Source organism: Scleropages formosus, chromosome 21, assembly GCF_900964775.1.
Source record: "Scleropages formosus chromosome 21, fSclFor1.1, whole genome shotgun sequence".
NCBI classification, from domain to species: domain Eukaryota; kingdom Metazoa; phylum Chordata; class Actinopteri; order Osteoglossiformes; family Osteoglossidae; genus Scleropages; species Scleropages formosus.
In genome coordinates, this window is record NC_041826.1 from 19,837,618 (window position 1) to 19,850,575 (window position 12,958).

The 12,958-nt window shown below is 45.8% G+C and overlaps 1 protein-coding gene across 5 annotated transcripts in view; it reads right to left on the bottom strand.

The window, feature by feature from the left end:
* Positions 1-12,616, bottom strand: part of erc1b (ELKS/RAB6-interacting/CAST family member 1b) — a 135,804-nt gene extending 123,188 nt beyond the window's left edge. For 4 of the 5 annotated variants that reach the window (XM_018730054.2, XM_018730053.2, XM_018730052.2 and 1 more), the window contains exons 1-2: positions 12,463-12,616; positions 1,886-2,838 (exon numbers count right to left, since the gene is read on the bottom strand). In XM_018730054.2, coding sequence (XP_018585570.1) covers positions 1,886-2,563 — 678 coding nt within the window. In that variant the 5' untranslated portion in view covers positions 2,564-2,838; positions 12,463-12,616. Of the gene's footprint in view, positions 1-1,885; positions 2,839-5,795; positions 5,844-12,462 lie in introns of all 5 variants that reach the window. The other variant, XM_018730051.2, reaches the window with a different exon arrangement.
* Positions 12,617-12,958: the final 342 nt, after the last annotated feature.

Consider the following 12,958-nt stretch of genomic DNA (forward strand, 5'->3'; position numbering starts at 1 on the left):
GCTCCAAAAACTGAGTGAAGAAATTCCACTTGGACAGAAGCACACAAAAAAAAAAAATCTACCAAGAATGCATCCAATTCTTTGAAGGTAAAGGAGATCAAGTTTTTCTGGCCTTAAATCAGAATCACCAGGGCCTCAGTACAACAACGAGACCCACATAAAGTTTCACCATCCCACAGTTCAACAAGCCAAACAGCAGCTACTTCACATTCCACGTTTCAACATCCCAGGTCTGCCGTCCTAGGAAGGAGGCAGCTGGCCTGCCACAGAGGAATGAGCAAACGTGCATGAGTTAACCATTAGTCACACAGCAGCCCCGGGACATACCACACACTGCAAGAATGAGGGTGGTAAAGAGAGGCAGGGTGTTCAGAGATGAAGATGGCCAAAGCAGAGCTGATTCACCCAGTGCCAGCAAAAAGGAAATTGCTTTGTTGGGTCAAATGTTTCACAGCTAAAAACGCTCCAGAAAAGCCATCCTAGTGGGCACAGGAGGACAGGATTGAAGGTTTTGTCCTGTTGCACAGCCATTAGCAACCTCGTACATCCCTGAATTTACACCTCAGGGTGAGAAGCCCACCAAGACTCTCCCAGAAGCTGACTCACTTGCCCTTTACTGCTCCTGTGCAAAAGTACCAGCTTAGAGGATGGAGTACTGTACTGTCAGGAGCAGCAATGGCGGGTATGCCGTGCACATGAGCCTATCGCAGAAAGAGACAGACTAATACCCCCATTAGATCCCACCCTCACCTCAGATGACAACCACACAGCTCAGGACTCAAGCTGAAGGGCTCAGTGTGACTGCAAACTGCTCTCGGTCTCCTCTTCCTCCGTCCCCACGCCTGACTCCCTCACTTTACTGCTTTCCCTGCACACACAGGTCACACCACAGACTGGACAGTGGTGTGGAACAACTTTTTCAAAGGAACTAATTAACAAACAAACCAGTCTGCTGTCATGAGCTGTTTGCACACAATGTCAGGAGCTTAGCTTTAACCAAACTCAGAATCATCATCATCATACCGTCCATGCCAAACCAAGCACCACATGCCCACACCACTTAAGATGGATGCTGGCCCCCTGTAGAATTTAATTACTGAGGAAAGAAAAAAAAAAAAAAAAAGGATTCACTCGAGTTGGCACTTTACACAAGCAAAGGTTACGCACCCTGTGCCAATAACACACCATATTTAGCGCTGCCATTAACATATTTTCCACTACACGTTCTGCACTTCCCCTCTGAGGGGGAAATAAGAGCAGCAAGCAGTAGTTAATGTGTAGCTCCAGTGAGACGCAGTGCAGAAAAAGAGGTGTAGTTTCCCTAGCGCTGAGAACCAGGCAGTGCGGCAATTCAGAGGCATATGAAGACTTCATTATACAACAAGCATGGCACAACTTTAACACACATTGTTTTGTTTTCCCAGTAACATCCTCAACATTTACAGGTTAAAGGGGATACCCAATGCCATTCAGCCCCTTGGTGTTTCACTAAGGCCTAGTCACAATGCATAAAAGTACCCTAGCTTACTCACAAAACAGGAGCACAGGGATGGACTACAATAAGATCATCTACATTCTTGCATATCGCTTCTAAACAAATGCCTGTGATGATTCAATTACAGACCTTTAAGAGACACTGCACACAGGGCTGGGATCAAATAAAAACCCTGTCCAGAGAATTTCTCCTGATAAGTGATCCCCGAACACGTTTAATGCCAACTATTATCATTACTCTTATTTCACATGCACACACAGACTGTTAAACTGTGCGCCGTAATGGCATCGCCCAATAGAGCCTATGAGCATCTCTTTGTGTCACACAACACATGTGGCCCTTGAACCAACGGGTCCGCTTAAAACCTCCCAAGCCAGCAGGGACTCTTACCTGGTTCTCGTCCTGCATCACCCGGTACTGCTCCTTCCAAACTGCAATCTTGGAGACCTCATCCTTACGGAGAGCACGCTCTTTCTTCAGCTCCGGGCTCCAGAAAGTCTTGATGGAATTCATGGAGGAGCTGAGCTTGCTCTCCTTCACATCCACTTCCTTCCGCAGAAGCTCGTTCTCCCGCAGAACTTCTTTCAGCTGAGCCTGCAAGTCCATTATGGTGTTGTCCCGGGCCTGACGCAGTGAGTGAGGTACAGTGGATGCCAAGCTCGAGGGCATGTGGTGGTCCCCAAATGCAATGGCATCACTGGGTCCTGCTCCAGGTGGCGTTGCTGTGGCGATGTTGGGGCTGCTGCCCATTACAGCTCCACGCACACCGTAGGGCAGCCTTCCGCCAGAGCGGCCCAGTGTCATGGTGCTCTTGGGCAGGTCCGGAGCTGCGACCACCTCGTTGTCGCTTAGGTACATAGGGCCAGAGGCAGCATAGGCTGCATTCAGGGACTGGATGTTCTCCATAGAGAGCGTCTTCCCGCCAGATCCACCCGCTCCACTGCCACTGCCCCCTGTACTGTTGGTACGACGGTGTCCCAGCCGGGGGGAGCGGGGCAGCCGTGGGGAGCGCCCAGGGCTCTGGTTGCTGCCCTCCATCTTACCTACGGAGCGCGCGCTGCCATACATGATGGCTCAAGACAGGAGCAGCCGATGCTTCTCACACACGTGTGTGAATGACCAAGCCACAGAGTTCTTCCACAAGATTTGCCCACTGGAGCGCTAGTTTGTTTAGGTGTGTTTTTTCCCCTGCTGGAAACTGGGCAGAAAAATAAAATACTTCTACCGCCAAGATGGCCTCCCTGGAGGTACAGTGCTGGCTGAAGCTGGGGTCTCAAACATGTGCCAAAGGGAGCAATCAGGCAAGCTGTTTCATTACTCCATGACTCCAAAATCTGTCCAACCTGCAAGGAAAAACACAAACAGGGGGGTTATTGACGCTAAGGGCAAACATGTCAAGAGACTAAAATGCCACAAACAAAAAGTACCCTTCCTCTGCACTTGTATCTGATGGCTTAAGAACATGTGGCTGTATTGAAACACTCTGATCCCATTCACTCTTCTGTGAATTGTGCCGAGAGAGCCAAAAACCCTGTCACAAGATTTTGTTCCTTTGTCCACTTCAAGAGTCGAAGCATTCTGAACACTGGCATAGCTGGGAGATGGATGAGCCACCTCTCACCGCGACCACCAGCCCCCAAGCAACGCTCCAGAGGGTCTACCTTCTTGGTACATGGTGCACCCTCCTGTCACTTCAGGGGTAATTGGACTTAGAGTGGGAGTATAGCAGTGCTGGGTCTTCGCGCGCACACACGTTCCCTGGCGCAATTCCAAGTCTCACACAGACTCAGCTAAGGCAGACAGAAGCACGGCTTCCACCTCTGGCTGCCTGAGGTCTGTGTTCCCAGGGAGACGGGGCACATGCCTGGTAAACCCCCCTGTGACATAATGAGCCACTTGGCTGCATGTGGGTCACTCAAATGCCATACTTAATTTCGTTTAGCTTGGCAGTTCACCTCTCCCACTCAGCAGTTCATTCAGTCCAACAAGAGCCACTCAGCAGCTGTTGCTTTTCGAGGTGCCTTCCTTGGAATTGCCACATTGTAACCCTGAACAGGAACACTCACAGGAGCTCAGTGCTTAGGTTCGGGGAACCTCAAACTCTACATTGTGAGATTAAGGGATAGGAGTTGCTGGGTTCAGAGGACAGAAGAGAGGAGAGCTCTCAAAGTAAAGCAGGACAACAGCAATGACGAGATGTGGCTGCGTTGATCTGCATCCCATCGTGCCTTTGCAAACACCCACATGAACGACATCACACAAACAAGCGGTGAAAAGTGTGTAGGTGGCAGCTGCTTAAGGGCCTATGTCTTCCAACTTCACTATTAACGGTTCTTGTTTTTTTGAGGTAACAGTGTTGGTGATTTGTTTCCTTCTTTTAAACAGTAATTATATAACTGCTAACGTTATTCAGAACAAGTCATGCATGCTCCAGGGCTGGAAAAGCACACAAGTCTCATTAAATACCCTTAAATATATCAGATGCTGTTTAATAAGACAAATTTGTTGACAAAAACCTTTCAGAACAAACATCTGTGTGTGGGGGAGGGACAAAATTACATAGAAGTGACCTATATTTTAATTAGGACAGCCTAGAAGCTTTTATTTTAAGGGCTACCTCTCACACAAACCTCACACACCTTTATCTCCAAGGTTCGACTTACATCTGGGCAAATACTTCCTTTGACCATTTCAGTAGGACTGGGCTCAATGCAGGAGTTAAAGGAGCTTTCAAAACAACATAACTCATACTCCAGAGAAAGAGGGGAGGGAAAAAAAAAAAAAAAAAAAAACCAGTTAAAGACTTTTATTGACTTTCTGTATGGCTTATCATGCAGGCTAACATTCAAGCCACTTATTCTCCCAGAATGCTATCCAACAGGAAGCAAAAAGTCTGCAATCACATAACCCCAGCAGTTCTTGTAAGAGTGTTGGACCAGCAAACAAAATATTAAAAAAAATAAAAAACCCCACCAGGGGCCTACCTATGTAAGGGACCTGGAACTGTTACATGCAAGCAGAGCCATCACTATGGCAACAGCATTTCCTCTCTGCAGCTGAAACCATAAGATCAATAGAGCCATGACACCTGTGTCTCCGCATCTTTCATAATCTGTAAAGTGAAGCATCTCTGGTATCATAATAGTAATTTAAAAAAAAAAAAAAAAAAAAAAAAAACTTGCTGCCTTTTTAAATCCCACTTCAGTATTTCTGAATGCAGTTACACTAAGACAACAGACTTTCAAACAAACATGCCTGTGTTGACATTACTAAAACAAAGTGAAATGCATTCATTTTTAACAGCAAAACTTTGACAGGCCTAAGACGAGTACAGGAAAGAGCACCAAATCACCTCCCCTTTGCTAATTGCACCTTTTTTTTTTTTTGCAAAGGAAGGTTATATATACATCCTTTACACAAAATTACCATCACAAATGCTCCTAAGCTACTACATACAGTTCCTACAACTAAGGGAAAATGGAAGTAGTGCAGCAACTATCAATCAGGGTTAATTAACTCATACCCACCCTCTTGAATTATTTTATGATGTGTAAAAAAAGTCACTCTGGATAAGTGTCAGCTACAGCTCATTTACACAACTAGGATTTCTCAATGATTCCCATGCTGAAGGGTACTACAGCAGTGGCGATTGGAACTTGTGACTCAAATCTTACTACTTCTGCTTGATTGAAATCAATGTCACGAGCCACTATGCTACCCACGGCATCACCTCTATGAGCTCCCCATGACTACAGTCAGCATCATAATGCTTCGCAACCTGCAAAATCGGTTTACAATCAGAGCAGAACAGAGACAGAACGCTAAATATCTGCAGCTATAGACTGTCACATTATGTCATAAGGGAATCTTATTAGTCTTACTTTATTTTACTGCAATTTTTTTTTTGCCTGAATGCAACACGTACCCTTGTTCCGCAGTCTTTCACAGTGAATTTACCCTATACCCGATCCCACACCTGAACTAAGCACCGCTGGTTCTACTGCTGAATATACATTAATGTGAAGACCACCACTAGTCCACTATATGGACATGCTTCACCTTGGTTGCTTACCCTCTGAGCTGGTCTAATCTCTGCATCAAATCCTTAATCTACTGAATGAATGACAATTTCATAAATGTGACTGGGGGAGGATAGCAATGGTAACAAATCGACATGCTAGAAACAACAGGGACAAACATGCTACTGGACACAAGGTAGTCGGTTAAGCAGGGCTGCTCCTTCCGCACCTGCTGAACCATCCACCTGACCACGCAAAGCAACACCTCCCTCGACACTTACCCCAAATCCCTTTCACTGCCATTTCTGATCTTGGCAAAGATGAGCCCCCTGCAAAAGAGACACTGACATCAGAGGGCCATTCTTCCCCTGCTTTAACAGGTTTGCCCTGTGGCTCTTTGAGCTGGCAAGCTTTGAAATAACAGAGCCGCCGCCATTCCAGTTCACAGCCAGAGTTAGGGAAGGAACACCCTGAAAACCTGGCATGGAACGGGCATTTTTATACACTGTCCACGTAGACGCTTTTAACAACGTATGAGATTGTAAGAGTATTCCTCTAGAAAGAACAGAATGCACTACTAGTGAAAACATGTTGAGAACCTAATTTTGTTTTTCAGCAATCAGGCACCTACAATAGGACTAAAACACTGTACATGTACTGATATCATGCAAATATGCATAAACAGAAAAGGGGAGCATAATAGCCAGGCTCTGAATGCAGAACTCCAGCCTCAGAGATGAGTCTCCAAACAGCCATCCTTTTCAGGTGGTGACATTTCCTTTTCAGCAGGTGTACAGACACAAATGCTGCTGGGGTGAAACAAATACTGCTGAACGGTTCTGAGGGCCAGGTGGCGAGCAGCAGGGCCCGTGCACTTCTGGCTCATGACATACGTCAAGCCAGGAAAGCCTAAAACACAGTCCTGAAAAGCAGCAACCAGCAGAGAACAGCACTGTAAAAAGAGGCCAGAGGAGTTAGTGTGTGGAGTCTGTAGATGGCTGATCAGGGATATGCTTACTGATCACACCTTAACCTACTAATGGCAACAAGGTGTGGATACAGATGTCCTGCTCACTTCTACTTCACTTTACCTCTCCCACATAGACCACACTTTTAATCTTGGATATTAGAGTTCAGCCAAAAAAGCTGCTTCTCACCTTTAAAAAAAGCTAAGCCATGACATGACTAAGGTCAACCTGAACCCGGACTTAACACGGATGCTATTGACAAGTATTCATTATATAGGATATCTGAAACATAACCGCTTTTACCTCCTGCACTTTGCATGAGATGATCTTTCAGTGTGTTCGCAGGATTGCTGTGAAATGAAACCCTTTTGTGGGGCCACTGTCCTGGAATAGCACATCGTGGTGACACAATCCAGCCTGGCACCGTAACTCCAGCCATGTGATGGGAGATGGGGCAGAAGCCCAAGGCCCCAAGCACTTTGTGACGTCACTCATCAGGTCAAGCAACCTCTCCCAGTGGAAACCCGAGAGCTGCTAGCATCCACACTGAGATAAACACCATCAGACCTGGTCTGACATTTCGCATCTGGACACACGCCTTAACTTGCTTGGCCGAGTTCAAGTTTGAAACGAAGGGCTAAATGTCCAAAGGGGAAACGTCACTTATCAGAAGCCAGTCCAGATTCTAGAATCCACATGTATCACCAGTGCCGTGAACTTCCGATTTAACCAACCAAGCAACAGCTTAACCTCAGCTCACAGCTGGAATTGATTCCATTTGTTGTCATGAACCAAGCCAAGCCCACACATAGTAGAAAACAAATATAAACATACAAGTGTTTGAATGCATTTCACAACACACTATGGCACAAATTGCGCAGAACTGACATAAAAGTAATGCATTTCCTCAGCAAATGCCCACAAAAGGACAAGTAAACATGAGTAGCCCTTATTCAAAATCCACCCCCCAACATACCAATATTTTAAGATTGATGAAAAACAGCACTTTTACATGGCACAGCAAACTTCTAAAGCATAGTTTCAAAGACACAGTTAAGTATCAAGTCACATTGAAAGGGGAATCAAATGGGAATTTCACTGTAAACCATTTTCACCTATCCAAAGCTTACTCAACCATGTATAATTTCAGTTTATATACTTAGAAAAATACTACACATTGAGACAGAAAAAATAAAACCAAAGATGTAGCAACAGCATGTCAAAAGGAGTTAGATTCAGACACACCTTCTCTTCGATCTTTTGCCAAAAACACAGAGTTGAAGCTAACATATCAGGGCCTTGCGATTTTTACACTGCATTTTCCCCCATTTCATTTTTCTTTGTGTTTGATTTTTGTTCCTCTTGGATTCAACTCTTTACAGTTGCGTATGAGATCTACCATACTCAAGACAAGAAGCAAAAAGACAATTTCAGATGAATACTCCAGTAAATGGCATACTAAACAAAGCCAAAGCAAGCAGCGTACACGCACAAAAAAAAGTGACATTTGCAGTTTCTTCTATGGGTTAAAATGACAAGGAGGGGGTTTAAACAGAGCCAATAATGGAAAATCTGAAAGACAAAAATGGTGTGAGGTTAATAGCTTAACTTTAATAGATCAATAAAATAGCTTGATATTTTTAAGTTAATTTGTAATAGGTAGATCTTGTGTCAACTACAGTACAGCATTTAAGATTTTTATGTTATGTGACTGCTAACCTTTACTATCAAACACTAATGAATCTGAACAATATTAACTTCGTAACTCACCTTGGGAAAAGGCATTCGGCACCTAAATATAGCCGTCATGTATCTTCAACAGCTTAGTACTGCTCTATACATTGAAATCAGTTGATTTCTAACAACTGCCAAGCCCGTTAACCTTTATGTACCAACATTATGTTAATCTAATTATGTTAAATGCAATATTTATTTCAACCAAAAATAACATTTTAGGAAATTATACTGATTAATGATGAGATCTTATATGTCTATGAGGAAGTTCAGATTAGTGAAGACAGCAAATTGACTTCATAGCACCTTTTTTCTGATGGCATCAATATAGTGTGATGTAAATGTTTAATAACTTTGTGACAAAAAAACATTGAATAATGGATAAACCTGTACATGTGATGTATGCTGGTTCATATGGTGGAATGGAAAATTAAATGTATTCTAGAATCACATGTCCGCATCCAAGCCTCCCCCTCTCAACGTAATGCACTACTCTGAGATGTACGCACCTAGGTAGTGCCTTTCTTTCAGAGGGACCTTGTAACATAGTGGTTAGAGTTGCTACTGCCTTTGGACTCAAAGGTTCCAGGTCTGAATCCTATGCCTAGCTGTAGTACCCTTGCGTAAGGAACTTACACTAAATTGCTCCAGTGAAACAACCCAGCTGTATAAACAGGTAAATAGTAGGTAGACCACTTTAGATTGTAAGCAACTTAGGAGAAAAGCGCCAAATATAAATTATTATAGGGGGCAGCTGGTAGGGGAGTGGTTCGAGCTGCCGCCTTTGGATCCAAAGGTCACAGGTTCAATCTCTACATCCTACTGTAGTACCCTTGAGCAAGGCACTTACCCTAAATTGCTCCAGTAAAAATTAACTGTAAGCTTGTAACTGCAATAACTGTAACCTTAACACTATAAGCTGCTTTAGAGAACATCTGTTAAATGAATAAATGTAAATTCCTAGCATACAGAGAAGATAAACGGGGTGTGTGTGTGAGAACTGTCACTGACTTGTACTGATGTCATGCTACAGTCAGTCACCAGTCTCGACAAGAGAGAATTCCCCAAAAAACACCTGCATTGGTGGGACCTGGGTGACGGTTGAGGGAAGGGCTAGTGGGAAAGCAGGAGAAGGGGGAGGCTAGGGGAGTTACATTCCAAAAGATATTTCTCACGTTCCATTATTACAAACTGGATTAGCTTCCCAACAGACATCCAGAAATAACTTGGCAAGCAGGGCAGCAGACAGGACAAGTCTTCCTGGAAGCAGCAGGAAATGGGCACAAACACCCAATAACGCATGTAGAGTGGAGACTGCAAAAATCTGAATGATCCCCTGTACTTCAGGAAGTCCATGAATACAACAGACAAGGTGTGATGGATTAACTTCACTAATCATCCTCTAAAGGCAAAATGTCATCTTTAGACTCAAACATGGAATCCCCGTAGTTGACTCGGACCTCACTGTGCAAGGGACCCTCTGGCCTGCACTTTCAACAGGGTGGCCACAATGGCTCACACCTGGTCCAAAACAGGGGCTCAACTGGGTCATTTCTAAGGGCTCGGCTGTGAGAGGCAATCCTCAGAAGGCTCCTGAAGATCAAGGTACCTCGGGACCAGCTGAGTCACTTCAGAGACAAAAATCAGTCCACATCACTTAGCCAAGTAAAAAATCCCATGATGCCACAGCAAGAAGCACCAAACCAAAGTGCACTCCCTCATACACCCTTAAACCAAAACACTGACAGAGATCAAGCTTCTTTGTTTCCAATCTATAAATTCCAAGAAAACAAGTAACGCAATAATAATAATTATGAAATTACTTTCTATGACTGTCAAGAACATGCAGGTACTGGTTCAATTACACATGCACTTGCATGAGTTCACACACACAAATCCAGATGCTCGTTGGGATCTCACCCAAGTGATGTGAAGAATACGCTTACTCTCATCCAAAGATTCCAGAACGGACACAACATGGCTTTTTGCTTTCCTTCAAGTCTCCTTGGTAAGCACAGACCCTCCACAACCAAAAGGATGAAGAGCCTGAAGACCGAACCCAGTAACAGTTCTGAAGCCTACCAAACAGAGGCACTCCAGGGGCTGAACTCACAAACAAGGTAATTCTAAAACAGCCCAGTGAGAACCCTAACTGTCCTCAACACCTAAATCGCAAAACAAGCACTGATGCAGTGAGCGGAATTTTAGCATCATCACCGATTCCTAACTATGACACAGTGTAGATTTGGAGGATGGGTAAGAGCTGAAGGTGAGAGAAACCTGGAATCATCCCTACATAAATAAATAAATCACACAAAGGACCCATAAAAGTGGCATTACACATTCCATGTATACTGACTCTACTCATCTCTCACAACCATGTTTCTACTTTGACTAGATGAAAGCAGGGCCAATACCTCACAACTCCCAAGCTGTAAAATCCAACATGTGCGCGAATCCTGCTCAGTCTGCGTGCAGTTTGTATGTTCTCATCGTGTTTGCATGGGTTTCGCCCCACAGCCCAAAGACATGCGGTTCAGGTGAGATGGTAACTAAAACTATTGTGTGTAGATATGAACGAACAACTGTGCACGTTTGTTCTATAATGGGCAAGAACCTCATCCAGGTTGTACCCTGCCACATCCCATATGCTTCGAAGACAGGCTCTGGACCACTGCCACGGGCGGTTGAATGGAACGGGGGGGGTGGAAAGGAAACGTTAAGCAGCAGTGAGGGAGACCCACCGACTGAGTCCCGTGTACACATCACACACAAACAAACTGAAATTAAAAGCACACAGAACAATCCTCCACAGAAGCCATACAGGAGAGACCTGTCATCAACAATCGATGGATGGAAAACCCTTTTTCACGCTTCAACGCTAACACCTTCCCATTAGCAGGGGGGGGAGAAAAAAAAATGGAATTCTTCAATTTAAAATAAGCATACAAAGTAAACCCAACTTGAAGGTACTCATAAGAACATTTAAACATAATAATGTAGCGTTTAGGCCTGTCTCCTTGTAATCCGATGGCCCCCAGTGTGCTGTACAAGGGCCCTGAACATCTATAGTAAGGACATCATGCTGTATAAGAGGGTATATCTGAGTATCTATACTGTAATTTACCTTGGAATAAGATGACAGCTAAATAAAGATTAATTAAGAATCCCCAGGAAAAATCCAGTGGATTCTTTGGTGGTATTTTCAGATTGGCGGGTACTTCACTCCAGCGAAGCGCATTTTCCGCCCGCTTGTCCTGCGCGAACTCGCTCTTGTGGTCCTGGTTTCCCGACTCGGCTCAGCCTGGCCTCCTGACCCCTTGTGCTACGAAGGGAGCACACGCCTCCTACGTGCCAGAAGCTCAGATCCATGAACAGGAGGGGGGGTGGAGGAGTGACCTGTGTGGATCCCTAGGAGCTGCAGTGATTTCCACAGTCGGAACCCGTGATTTCACACTTCACCTCCTTCAGGATGACGCCCGTGGGCCTTCGGAGGCATCATTGATGGGTGGACACACGCTACTTCGCAATTTTCTCTTCTATTTTTTTTTTTTTTTTTTAAATGGATTTCCAAAGAACCCGTCTGACCCTCCGCTACCACAAAATGGACACGTCTCTCCCTCAACAACCGCAGCAGCCTTTGACCACAACTTTGTAAAAATATCTGACAGGATTTCGTGACGTGCCAAAAAAAAAAAAAAAAGGCTGGTGTTGAACAGGGGTCTCTCTCCCTCTCACACTCACACACACACACACACACACACACACACACACACACACACACACAGCAGGGAACAGAGAGAGAGGAGAAACCGTGGTGCACCACGACAATGGCTGACCGCAGGCACGCGCACACACGACGGGTAACCTGCCGCCCCGCTCCGCTCCGCGCGCCCGTTCCGCTCTGTGCTCCCGCGCTCTGCAGGGGCGGGCGCGCGGAGCGGCCACCTGACGGGAAAAGGCGAGTCGCTGCTGCTGCTGCTGCTGGAGAGACTCTCGCTCCTCCTCGGGCGCCGCTCCTCCGCCCAAAACGTTAACGAGGAACGACCCCCTCCACCACACACAGACCTCACAAAACGGCACCTCAGACGACGGGAGGCTGTTCGCCAGGATTTTGGAAATTAGAGCACCTCCGTGTCCGTGTCTCCACCCACCCGAGCGAGCGAGCGGCGCTCGGCGACTGACTCTCCAGCAGCTCGAGAACTCAACCATGAAACCCCTCGAAACGCACCCTGCCGCCGCTCACCTTTTCCACACCCCGTCTGAGCCGAGCACCGCGCCGCGTCCGCGTCCCCGACGGACCGTTACACGACACAGCACCGCTACCTTCGCGGTATGCGCGTTCCTATTACTTATTGCCGTTTTTTCCCCTCTTGCCAGCACTACCAGCAGCGCTCTCAGACAGGGCGCTCCAGTGACGTAAGAATCACTATGCGCGTTCACGCCGCCTGCCTCCGCCACCGCCACGCAGAGTCGGCGTGCACGTCCGCCGCAGCCAGCCGCCATGTTGAGAAGGTCATTTTTCCCCACGCGTTGCTTTCTCGCGTTTTCCATGATTCCTTTTCCTCGAAAGGGTTCGGTTCACAAAACACACTCCTCTTTAAGAAGCAGTAGAACATGCTCATGTAATACCCATACTAGTGACCTGTTACACACAATCACGGGCATAACGTATCAGCTCTTAACTTTTTCTGAAGACTCGAGTCCAGCAGGAAGAAATAAATCCGAACGATATTATAATC